The sequence below is a fragment of the Hemiscyllium ocellatum genome, chromosome 5 (assembly GCF_020745735.1).
Source record: "Hemiscyllium ocellatum isolate sHemOce1 chromosome 5, sHemOce1.pat.X.cur, whole genome shotgun sequence".
NCBI lineage: Eukaryota > Metazoa > Chordata > Chondrichthyes > Orectolobiformes > Hemiscylliidae > Hemiscyllium > Hemiscyllium ocellatum.
In genome coordinates, this window is record NC_083405.1 from 131,310,014 (window position 1) to 131,323,065 (window position 13,052).

General features: G+C 43.2%; 1 protein-coding gene across 1 annotated transcript in view; it reads right to left on the reverse strand.

Annotated features, from left to right (window-relative positions):
* Positions 1–13,052, reverse strand: part of dlec1 (DLEC1 cilia and flagella associated protein) — a 177,153-nt gene that overhangs the window by 55,968 nt on the left and 108,133 nt on the right. Inside the window, exons 20-22 of the mRNA XM_060825652.1 lie at positions 9,725–9,855; positions 8,301–8,459; positions 2,148–2,287 (exon numbers count right to left, since the gene is read on the reverse strand). Of these exons, the coding sequence (XP_060681635.1) occupies positions 2,148–2,287; positions 8,301–8,459; positions 9,725–9,855 (430 nt within the window). The remainder of the gene's footprint in view (positions 1–2,147; positions 2,288–8,300; positions 8,460–9,724; positions 9,856–13,052) is intronic.

The following is a 13,052-nucleotide window of genomic DNA, read 5'->3' on the forward strand; positions in this document are numbered from 1 at the left end:
CCCTCGAACTCAGCACCAACTTCCTAACCTGCAATCTTCTTCCTGACCTCTCCGCCCCCACCCCCACTCTGGCCTATCACCCTCAGCTTAACCTCCTTCCACCCATCACATTTCCAACGCCCCTCCCCCAAGTCCATCCTCCCTACGTTTTATCTTAGCCTGCTTGGTACACTCTCCTCATTCCTGAAGAAGGGCTCATGCCCGAAACGTCGATTCTCCTGCTCCTTGGATGCTGCCTGACCTGCTGCGCTTTTCCAGCAACACATTTTCATCTCTGATCTCCAGCATCTGCAGTCTTCACTTTTTCCTCTCCATTTCTATCTCTGGTGACATTCTCCAGACAGATGTTTTCTACAAACCCACAGATTCCCATAACTAACTGGACTACACCTCCTCCCACCCAGTATCGTGCAAGAACTCTATCCCATTCTCCCAATTCCTCTGCCTCCGCCACATTTGCTCAGATAAGGGGACTTCCCACCTGTGAGCATCCCAGATCTTCATCTGTTTCAAACAACATGCTTTTCCTCCCTCTGTCATCCAGACAGCTCTCCACCTCACCACCTCCATTCCCCGTTCCACTGCTCTAAACCCCCCCCAATCCAACGCAATAAGGATAGAGACACCTTGTCCTTACCTAACAAACCAGCAATCCAACACATCGTCCTTAAACACTTCTGCCAACTCCAACTAGACCCCATCACTAAGAACGTCTTCCCCTTCTTACCCCCCTCTGCCTTCTGCAAGGGCCAGTCTCCCCACCAAAGCCCCAAAATCCCCAGGTACCTTCCCCTGCAACCGGAAAAGAAGTAAAACCTGCCAGTACACCACCCTCCTCACCTCCATCCAGGGCCCCAAACAGTCCTTCCAGGTGAGACAGAGGTTCACCTGCCTCTCTTCCAACCTAGTTTACTGCATCAGATACTCTCGATGTGGTCTTCTCTGCATCAGGCAGACCAAACGTAAACTTAGGGAATAGTTCGCAGAGCATCACAGCCAACCAGACCTCCCAGTCACCGCCCATTTTAATTTCCCTTCCCACTCCCTTTCCAACATGACCATCCTTGGCCTCATCCATTGCCACAATGAACCAAACCGCAAATCGGAGGAACAATATTTCATCTTACCCGGGCAGCCTACAGCCCGGAGGACTCAACACTGAGTTCCCCAATTTCAAATACCCTCTCTTCCCATCCCCGACTCCCTTCCCAGACCCTCCCCCTCCCTTCCACTCCTCCCTTCCACTCCCTGCCACTCCTCCCATTGACCAACCAGATCATACCCTCTGCTGTCATCTTCAATCCCCACTTCAACACCGTGCCCCTGCTACCCCCTTGATCTGCAGCTCCCGCTACAGTCCTGAAGAAGGGTTACACCTCAAACATCGACTTCCCCACCTCCTGATGCTGCTTGGCTTGCTGTGTTCTTCCAGCTTCCTGCCTGTCTACTTTTAATATTCCTTCAATACAATGAGCTCTCAACTTGAATAATGAACTTACATGTGGGAACTACCAAATGCCTTCTGGACATCTAAATACATTAGTGGGTTTTAAGAAGATTTGTAGCTCAGGTTGAGGTTCTGGATATAGGTTTGCTTGCTGAGCTAGAAGGTTTATTTTTCAGACTTTTTGTCACCATACTAGGCAACATCTCACTAGTATCCTTACATATGGATGAGGAAGGACACCACTTCGACTGGGACAACAAATCCATGCTAGGATAAGCCAGACAGAGACACGCATGAGAATTCCTAGAAGCATGGCATTCCAACCAGAACTCTATTAACAAACACTTTGACTAGGATCCCATTTACTACCCCTTGAGAAAAAGAACAGGAAATGGCTTCACCATAGGAAATTATATCACCACAGGAATTGACATCACCATCCAAGGAAACCCAAACACGTAACTAAAAAGTGGGCTATACCACCAGTGCTTCATCCGGAGGCTCACTGAAGATGTTACCTAGTATGGTGACGAAATGTCTGAAAACGAACTTTCCAGCTCAGCAAGCAAACCTAATCCAGAATCTAAATACATTTCATCTATCAGTTCCCCTTTATCCATCCTGCTTGACATATCTTAAAACACACTATGTTCACATCAAATACAGGAAATTGTGGAGAAGGCTTTTTAGCCCTGTTTACCTTGTATTTCCATTTTCCACTTTCAACTCAAGAACTGTCTTCAGGCTTTGACACTTTGTTGGAGTAAACAGGATAGTCACATTGTGCTCAGCCAGTGGTAGCAGTTCTCCACTGGACGGTTCAAAGGTAAACTGTGAGACCTGGAATGGGAAAATGGTTCATGCCACAAGTCTCTAACATCTATATGTTTGAAAAGAAAAACATTGCAAGACTAGTGGAGAAAAGCAGGAAGGTATGACTGATTCAATGGCTCTTTCAAAGAGGTCCTACAGGATTGAGGTGCATTGCAGAAAGATTCTCTGAATAGGTTTGTGCTTCTTCTAGTTCATAAGAATAATGTGACCACAAGAATATATCAGGGGCAATTCTGAGGAAATTACCCCAACTTCTATCTCCCCAATTCCTGCCCACCATTTTCCAGAAATGCGAATGGAATACTTTCCACTTGACTGGATGAGTGTTGTTCCAATATCAAGAAGCTTGATATCATCTGGAACAAAGTAGGCTGCTTGATTGTCACCTCATCACTTTAAATAAATATGACTTCCATCACTGATGCAGAACAACAGGATGTATAACTTAAAAGGTATACTTCAGCAACTTGTCAAGCCTCCTTTTTTCATTTATACGCTTGTAAGATCTGGATGTCACTGGCTTGCCAGCATTTGTTCCCGTCCATATTTGCCCTTGAGAAGGTGGTAGTGAGCTGCTTTCTTGACCTGCTGAAGTTCATGTGTTGTAGGTAGACCCAAAATGCTATAATGAAGGGAATTCCAGGATTTTACCGAGTGACACTGAAGGAACGGTGATATATTTCCAGGTCACAATGGTAAATGGCTTGGAGGGGAATTTGCAAGTGATAGTGTTCCCATGTAGCTGCTGCCCTTTTACTTCTAGATAGGCGTGGTCATGGGTTTAGACCATAAGATATGAGAGCAGAATCAGGCCATTTGGCCTATCAAGTCTGCTCCACCATTCAATCATGGCTGATCTGTATCTCAACTCTACTCTTCTGCCTTCTCCCCATATCCCTTGACCCCATTACTAATCAAGAATCTATCTATTTCTGTCTCAAATACACATAATGACTTGGCCTCCATAGCCTTTTGCAGGAATGAGATCCACAGGTTCACCACCCTCTGGCTGAAAATATTCCTTCTCATCCGCAAGATGACGCCCGGGCATGGCAACTCTTTGTGCACTGCCACCAGCAGATCATCATCTATTACAATCATTATACTCTTTTAAATCTCAATTTCAAGTATGCCAGGATTATTAATGATGTTATCTTAAATCTACTTTCAGGTCTGGCACCCCACTGTTATCAGACTTTTGAATGGAACCTTATATATTAAAGTTGATCTTTCTCTGCACCTTCTCTGCAGCTGTAATGCTATATTCTGCATTCTGTTCTATTGCCTCAATGTACTTATGTATGGAGTGATTTGCCTGGATAAAAAACTGCAGATGCTGGAATCCAAAGCTGACATGTAGGAGGCTGGAAGAGCACAACAAGCCGGGCAACATCAGGAGTTGGAGAAGTCGGCATTTTGGATATAACCCGTTATAACCCAAGGGTTGTCCTTTCACTCTGAGGATGAGGAAGCTGTACACTGCTTCTACTGAGCATTGGTGGTAGAGGGAGTGGATGTTTGTGCATGTGGTGACAATGTAACTAGAAAACTGACAATCTCTATCATCTCAAAGGACCAAGGGGAGCAGATACATAGGAACACCACCACCAGCAAGTTCGTCTCCAAGCCACTCTCTAATTTGACTTGGAAATGTATCACCATTCTTTCAATGTCACTGGATCAAAATCCTAGAGCTGCAGTGGATATACCTGTACATGGACATGGACTGTAACTGTTCAAGACAACAGCTCAGCACTACTTTCTCCAGGGCATTACAATAAATGCTGACCCACCCAGAGATGCACAGATTTTGTAAATAAACAAAAGAAAAATGATCCCATTGATAGGAGAATTGCAAATTTGGTTTTACTGCAGTATTCCAGCAATGAGAAAAGATTACTGCCATTCGTACCTTTCAGAATTGTTCAACAATTCAGTTAGATCATCCCTGATCCATACATCAATATCAAGTAATCTTCTTTCTTCTGATTTCTTAATATAACCCCAGTTCTTAAATTTTCAGTTAAACCCAACATCCACAGCCTCTTAGGGGGCAGAGGGTTCCACGTTTCGAACTGTATATGCAGCTGTTTCCTGACTTCACTACAAAGGAGAGACTAAATGATCCCATTAAACACAGATTGGAGATGGAAAGGTGGCACACCAGCATTGCACTTATCCACATTCCCACATACAAAGGAACCACGATTACCTGAAGTTGATGGGTGGGCAGTTTTTAATTCGGATCATTGATTATTCGGATAATTTATGCAACCTTAAACAAAGGAAGCCTTACTGCACATAATTGTGTTCAAAAGCATGTTTACAGAGTTTTTATTTCATTCAATCACTAAAGTTTGTACAAACGCTGGATATCACTTAAAAATTCATGACAGTCTACGAATCAAATCACTTTTTGTGCACCTGTACAGTAAATAAAATTTATTGAGGTGAAGGTTAGTTATTACTTTCAAACAAAATATCCAGCCACTGTTGCTTGAGGTGCTGCTATCTCTTTCTTTTTTGCAAATGATAACATTTGATGATAATTCATCAACTTAACGGCATTGACTGCATCTTGTGCCTCGTAACATTCCCTGAAAATTCACAAACTGTCGACAGCTTCGTTAATGGGATCTGGAGGAGGTGTCGGTATCAGATTTTCCTTACCATCCACGGCATCCATAATTTCCTGCTGTTCTTCTGCAACGATGTTGACTATCTGATCATCGCGGAGTGTCTCCGTTCCGATGTTGTTGTCACAGTTTACCCAAGCATCGATCTCAGCCTGTACAAAGTCTCCTAATCCCAGCTGTCTGCCGTTTTCGGTGATGTCAGTGGTTAGCCTTTGATCTGGATGGGTGTCCTATTCACTGGCACAGTTACCAACATGCCAGCCATTGTACCAACATTCCGCGACTGTCGATGGCTTGATGTGGTCCCAAGATTCAGTAATCATGAACAAAGTGTCCTTGACTGTGAACGTCTTTATAAGTTCCTGCAGTCCTTTCTTTGCATTGTCTTCACCCAGGACAGCACACAATATGTTACAGCGATAATATCTTTTCATGATTGCGATGATTCCCTGATCAAGAGGGTGTAATCTTGAAGTAGTGTTTGGTGGTAAAAACAAACACTTGATAGCTCCCGTCTGCTGATTCTAACTGGCTGCCTTTCACAGTGTGTGCCCCCGTGTTGTCAACAAGCAGAAGGGTGCGTTGTTTGTGTCCAGTGCCTGCCAAATGTGACTTGACAGCGGGTACAAATTCTTCATGAAACCAGGATGAAGAAAGTAGATATGTCATCAATGCCTTATTTTGTTGTTTGTACTTTTCGGGAATCGAGTTTCTGTCACAGTTCTTGAAGCAACGTGGATGAGCATATCATCCTTTGCAGACAAGCGGTAATTTGAGTGCTGGTGGTGTTGACACAAGGGAAAATCATGATCCAATCCTTCTGCGCTTTATATCCCGACACCTGCTTTTCCGTGGTGGATGCCAGAACAATCCACTTCCATCAGCATTGTACAATTGCTCAGGTTCATGAATGATGGAGTGCAGTTTCTGTCTGTAGCCTTCCACGGTGCTGTCATCCACGGAATTCTGCTTTCCAAGAACGCTGAGTTGCCTAATGCCGTGACGATGCTTGAAGTGGTGCAACCAGCCAATGATACGCTGTGATCAAACTCACCAGCGTGGAGTCATTCATGGCAACTGGCAGCTTTTTCTAGTATCATCGGGCCAGATACGGGAATCCCCTTTTCACGCTGCTATGAACACCACAAAAACACAGCTTGATCGAGTTGCTTATCCTTAGCTGGCTTCTTGGATTTTCTTTTTAATGCATTTGTAGTGTCACTTTGGCTGATGAATTTCTCAGTCACCGGTCTTGCTTTCCTGATGTTGGACACTGTCACTATTCCTATGTTGTACTCCTGTGCAATCTTTGATGCCTTTTCACCACAATCTAGATGCTGTAAAATCTCACTTTACTGCTCAATTGCCACTGTGGTCTGTTTTCTCTTCACAGACATGGCAAGTACATACAACAAACTCAATCAGTTATACCAGATACAAACTTGGAACAAAGTCGTAGAGGGAATGAAGACACCATTGATTTTGTCATGCATTTTAAATCCTTCAGCATGTCAGTCATTTTTATGTGTTAAAGTTCTTTCAACACTGCTACAATTGACCCACTGAGATTGTTGCACCAGTGTCATTAACACCTCTCTTGTTGATGTAATGTTTGCACATCCTCTTCAGTGCAAGTAACCCTCATTTACCCTGTTCTGTAAACCAAAGACGCGATCGGCGCACCATTGTCGGTTACACCATCTGTAACGGTTTCACGTGATCTACCGATCCGGTTCGGATAATCTGATTTTCCGATAATTGATGTTAGGATAATCGAGGTTCCTCTGTATTGGGTTCAGTTTGCATTTTGTCCAAAGCAAGATGGACACAGCCCAGTCCATCTCACAATCCAACATGCCATGCATTGACTCCGTCTACATTTCTCGCTGCCTCAGAAAGGCAGCCAACGTCATCAAAGACCCATCCCACCCCGGTTAGAATCTCTTCCAACCGCTTCTGTCAGAAAGAAGACCCAAAGGCTTGAACACTTGTACCAACAGGTTCAAGACGAGCTTTTTCCCCGCTGTTATTAGACTGCTGAATTTCAAATGTAATGCTGATCTTGCTTTTCGTGCAACATTTTTGCAGCCTTAACATTGTATTCCTCGCCCTGTTCTATGACACTGTGAAATTTGTCCAGTATGATCTGCCTGTACTGCACACAAAACAAAACTTTCCACTGTACTTAGGTGCATGTGGCAATAATAAATCAAATCAAAAGAGGGATTTCACACACTGGAGCAATCCTTTTATAACACCTCCATGTCCATCTGACCCCACAGGTTTTCAGATTGTGCTTTTCTTTTAAATTTCGGCTATTTCTTTGTGATGAAAAGAAGATATATCTTGGGAATCACGTCTGTGACCAGCGGAGTGCCACAAGGATTGGTGCTGGGTCCACTACTTTTCGTCATTTATATAAATGATATGGATGTGAGGATAAGAGGTATAGTTAGTAAGTTTGCAGAAAATACCAAAATTGGAGGTGTACTGGACAGCGAAGATCTTGATCAGATGGACCACTGGGCTGAGGAGTGGCAGATAGAGTTTAATTCAGATAAATGTGAGGTGCTGCATTTTGGGAAAGCAAATCTTAGTAGGACTTGTACACTTAATGGTAAGGTCCTAGGGAGTGTTGCTGAACAAAGAGACCTTGGAGTGCAAGTTCATAGCTGCTTGAAAATAGAGTCACAGGTAGATAGGATAGTGAAGAAAGCATTTGGAATGCTTTCCTTTATTGGTCAGAGTATTGAGTACAGGAGTTGCGAGGTCATGTTGCAGCTGTACAGGACATTGGTTCGGCCACTTTTGGAATATTGCATGCAATTCTGGTCTCCTTCCTATCAGAAGGATGTTGTGAAACTTGAAAGGGTTCAGAAAAGACTTACAAAGATGTTGCCAGGGTTGGAAGATTTGAGCTATGGGGAAAGTTGGAATAGGCTAGGGTTGTTTTCCCTACAGCGTCAGAGACTGAGGGGTGATCTTATCGAGGTTTATAAAATCATGAGGGGCATGGACAGGGTAAATAGACAAGGTCTTTTCCCTGAGGTGGGGGAGTCCAGAACTAGAGGGCATAGGTTTAGGGTGAGAGGGAAAGGTATAAAAGAGACCTAAGAGGCAAAGTTTTCACGCAGAGGGTGGTGCATGTGCGGAATGGGCTGCCAGAGGAAGTGGTGGAGGCTGGTACAATTGCAACATTTAAAAGGCATCTGGATGGGTATATGAATAGGAAGGGTTTGAAGGGATATGGGCTGGGTGCCGGCAGGTGGGACTAGTCTGGGATGGGATATCTGGTCGGCATGGACAGGTTGGACCGAAGGGTCTGTTTCCGTGCTGTACATCTCTATGACTCTAAGTCTCTCACATTCCGAAGCCACACTGACCTCTTCATTCCGTTCCTTCAGGCATTCTGGACTCTCCTGCAGATGCCACAAAGCTGAAAGCTGGCATGTGTTCTTGATCTGGATGGTGCACATGGCACTAGTTCCCAGTCTCATTAGACAGAAATCCAGAGACGGAAGGTCAATGCAAACCTGGGCACCCTGCAACAGCAGCACAAGCAGTGTATATTTAGAATTTGCAGGGGAATACTGTAACGGTGGCAATAAAACAGCATCTGGGTCCTAGGGAATTTTACTCAACAAAGAAGCCTTGGAGTGCAAGTTTATAGCTACTTGAAAGTGGAGTCACAGGATAGTGAAGAAGGTGTTTGGTACGCTTTCCTTTATTGGTCAGAGCATTGTAGTTGCGGTTGCACAGGACATTAGTTAGGCCACTTTTGTGCAATTCTGGTCTCCTTCCTATCAGAAGGATATTGTGAAACTTGAAATGGTTCAGAAAAGATTTATAAGGATGTTGCCAGGGTTGAGCTATACAGAGAGGCTGAATAGGCTGGGGCTTTTTCCCTGGATAGTCGGAGGCTGAGGGGTGACCTTATGGTGGTTTATAAAATCATGAGGGGCATGGATAAGGTAAATACAAGGTCTTTTCCCTGGGGTGCAGGAGTCCAGAACTAGAGGGCATAGGTTTAGGGTGAGAGGGGAAAGATTTCAAAGGGACCTAAGGGGCAATTTTTTCATGCAGAGGGTGGTACATGTATGGAATGAGCTGCCAGAGAAAGGGGTGGAGGCTGATGCAATTGCAACACTTAAGAGGCTTCTGGATGGGTACATGAAGAGGAAGGGTTTAGAGGGATATGGACCAAGTGCTGGCAGGTGGGACTAGATTAGGTTAGGATATCTGGTTGACATGGACGGGTTGGACCAAAGCGTCTGTTTCTGTGCTGTACATCTCTATGACTTGATCTAATGGAAAATCTGAACAAACTAAACTTATCTCCACTGAACTTTAGAAAAGTAAGAGTTGATTGACACATACAAGATCCTGAGGGACAGAAAGAGAAATTGCTGGAAAAACTCAGTAGGTCTGTCAGCATTTGTGCAGAGAAAGCAGAGTTAACACTTCAGATCCAGTGACACTCCTGAAAATGCATCTGACATTTGGAGTTCTTTGGTTTTCTCGTAAGATCCTGAGGGAGCTTAACAGGGTTGATCTGAAAAGGATGTCTACTGTTGAGGGAGAATCCAGAAACTGAGGTTGTCATTTTGAAATAAAGGGTCATCTGTTTAAGACAGAGATGAGGAGAACTGTTTTCTCTCCAATGCTCTTCATGATGTTTTGTTACATTAAATTTGCTGTACAAATATCAGTTTTTGTTGACATTAAGCCCTCCAGCAGACAGAATATTAACCTCTAGGATATTTTGGAGAATTCATGCTTCTACTTTGTAATATAATAGCTCACTGACCATAAAAGCTGCCTCCACATAAAGGACCACTGGCTCTTCCTGATATCTGATGTGACATGGCAGACGGTGCTTTATTTTCTCCACCTTGCCTCCAGTAAGCAACAGCTCCAGGTCACAGTAATCATTGGGCTCTATAAAGAACACAGAGAGCTCCAGTCAGACATTTTATTTTAAGAAAGGTAATAGCATAGAGCTTGTTGATGATTAAATGACCAAACCACCAAGGTGTTAACCAAAATAACTTGCCCTTTTCAGCATTTTTCACAATGTTACAATATCTCAAAGCACTTTCAACCAATGACGTACTTTTGAAGAGTAGCCGCAGTCATAATTGGTCCAGTCCCAGCTGATGTTATCACTGGACAAGTGAGATCTCAGATAAAAGTCCAGCTTGATAGATTATATTTTATATATTTGGTTTAACAATGCTGCAGGTTTGGCTTTAACAATAAAGTAAGATTATAATGCAAAAGAAATGAAAATAGAATAGATCAAATAATTTACATTTGACATACATTTTAAGATTTGAAAATATGATAAAATTATAATCCCGTTAATTGCAAAGGCATCTCTTTCTGCACTCACATCAAAGACAATTCCTTTCTCTCTAATCCCTCTCTGATTTAACTTAATGGTGACTTCAACTCCCAGACTTGAGAATCTGATAATTTCTTAATAAAGCCTTCATACTGCAACTAAGCTTAAACTTTCTCAACTTCAAGTAACATCTTTAGTATTTGAAGCTAACACTTCCAATCTGGAACCTTTACAGAATGCCTTAGAAGAAGAAAACTACTTTTATCTTGTCCCTTTGTCATGAACAACTGTTTTACATACCCAGCTGAAACAAACAAAAAACCTTTCCAAGCTATGGCCTCTAATAACAAAAAAAACATATTCTATTAAATTGAAAAGTTAATGTACAACTATTTTACGGTTTTTTGCTCAAAAAATGTTTGCAATATCAAGAAAAACCCACTAAACTCCAGGAATTTCACACAGTGTTTTAAGAGAAATCACTATAACTTCACAAATAAATACAAGTTAGTCATTAAACCCCTTCAGACAAACAGAAAACCCATATATAACTAGTTCAAAACTTTAAAAATTCAAACTCAAAATAAATAATATTAAAATATACATAAATTATTCAGTTTACATCACATAATCACACAACCATTTTGAGAACAGTAAAATACAGCAATGTAGGTGCTCTTTTTTTCTGAAATATCTACCAAGAAAAGTAGGGTACATTTTTTGCACGAGAAATTAGAAAGTAGTTTTTGTTAATGGCATCATGATTCCTTCAAGGGCACTGATATTAGTATACCTTTCCTCCCAGTTGACTCACAGAATTAATCTCAAACAGCATTGAAAATACTTCTTAAGGACCTTGGGATAGTATCTATATGTAGTCCAGGTCTTGGAGACATCTAGAAAGGACAGAAAGATGACTGCCTTACACACAATATTTGGCTCCTCAGCCCAACCAGCCGCTTCCTCTTTCCTTACCCTTTTTTATCTTCTTTCTTTTTCTTTTTCTTCATCTTCTTCCATTTGGCAGCAAAAGGGAAGGTGACATCACAGACGAGGGTGGCCAGAGCATCACTCGAGGTGAGGTGGCGCAGTGGCCTAGCCTGGTAGTGGAGCCAGGGACTCCTGATTATGGTAGGCCCAGAGTTTGTCAGCAAGCCTGTGGTGGCAGTTCCTGGTTATGGTAGGCCCAGAGCAGGGACTCCTGGTTATCAGCAAGACCTCAGAGCCAGGGACTCCCAGTTGCAGAGCCAGAGTGGGTCCAGCATCAGCACTGGTAGTGGAGTTGACAAAGTGGGCCCAACAGAGAAGAGATGGTGCCTGAAGAGTGGTGGCACTGATGTTGATGGTCTGGTGCAGGCAGTGGAGGTGGGGTGGTGGCGCAGGTGTTGTTGGTCAGCTGGCTCAGAGCTCAGGATCCATGGTGGAGGTGGTGGAACCAAGGTGGACACTCTTTCAGCTATATTTTTTATATTCTTAAACTATTCAAAATGGCACCAGATTGAAGATTTTTACTGTAATTTATTGTATTGTCCACAGTAAAATGCAAGTGATAATAAATCATTCAAATTCACAAGGATTTTGGTATTAGTTACAATTTTTAAAAGACATTCAGACATGGACATAAATGGGACACGTTTGGTGGGATATGGGTCAAGCACAACAGGTGGGACTGCTTTATTTTGGAATTATGGTTGGCATGGACTGAAGGATCTAAAGGGAGTTCTCATAGACTGGGTGCAGTGTTAGGTCTAAGTTGATTTCAGTCTTAGATAAGAACTGGGCTCCCAGTTAGGGAACTGTTCCAAGTTTGGGAGGATCTCCAATAACCTTGATGGAGGAATGGACCAGAACCTGCCCTGGGAAGGGCTGGTAAAGGACTTGAGTCTTCTTGAGGTTGAGGCAGAGACGGTAAGGAGAAAGTAGCTCTCGGCCTGAAAAGTTGACTTCTTGCTCTTCGGATGCTGTCTGACCTGCTGTGCTTTTCCAGTTTCACATCTATTAACACTTGCTCCCAGCCTCTGCAGTCCTTACTGTCTTCAAATGAAAAAGTAGTATTGTGCACAAATAATTTCTTCCCATTTTAAAGAGATATTTTTATAGTGGTTCTGTTCACCGAGCTGGAAGTTTTTGTTGCAAACGTTTCGTCCCCTGGCTAGGAGACCTCATCAGTGCTCTGGAGCCTCCTGCGAAGCGCTTCTTTGATGTTTCTTCCGGTATTTACCTGGAGCTTCGCAGGAGGCTCCAGAGCACTGATGATGTCTCCTAGCCAGGGGACGAAACGTTTGCAACAAAAACTTCCAGCTCGGCGAACAGAACCACAACAACAAGCACCCGAGCTACAAATCTTCACACAAACTTTGAACACTTACGGGCGAGAGACGCTGAGACAAGCCAGGAAATGGGAATCCTGCACTAACCGCCTAAGCGCAACATATGAACAACTCCGGTTCCTACACATGACCACTATAAATACCGGAAGAAACATCAAAGAAGCGCTTCGCAGGAGGCTCCAGACCACTGATGATGTCTCCTAGCCAGGGGACGAAACGTTTGCAACAAAAACTTCCAGCTCGGCGAACAGACCCACTACAACAAGCACCTGAGCTACAAATCTTCGCACAAACTTTGAAGATATTTTTAACTTTAGCAAAGCTGTCAGATAGCAGTATGCAATTGACTTCAATGGAAAAGAATCAGATACTCAACATCATCTTTTGTTCATGAAATATATCTAAGTTTCACTGCTGACCTAGCATTTATTGCCCAATCTCTAGATGCCCTTGACGAGGTG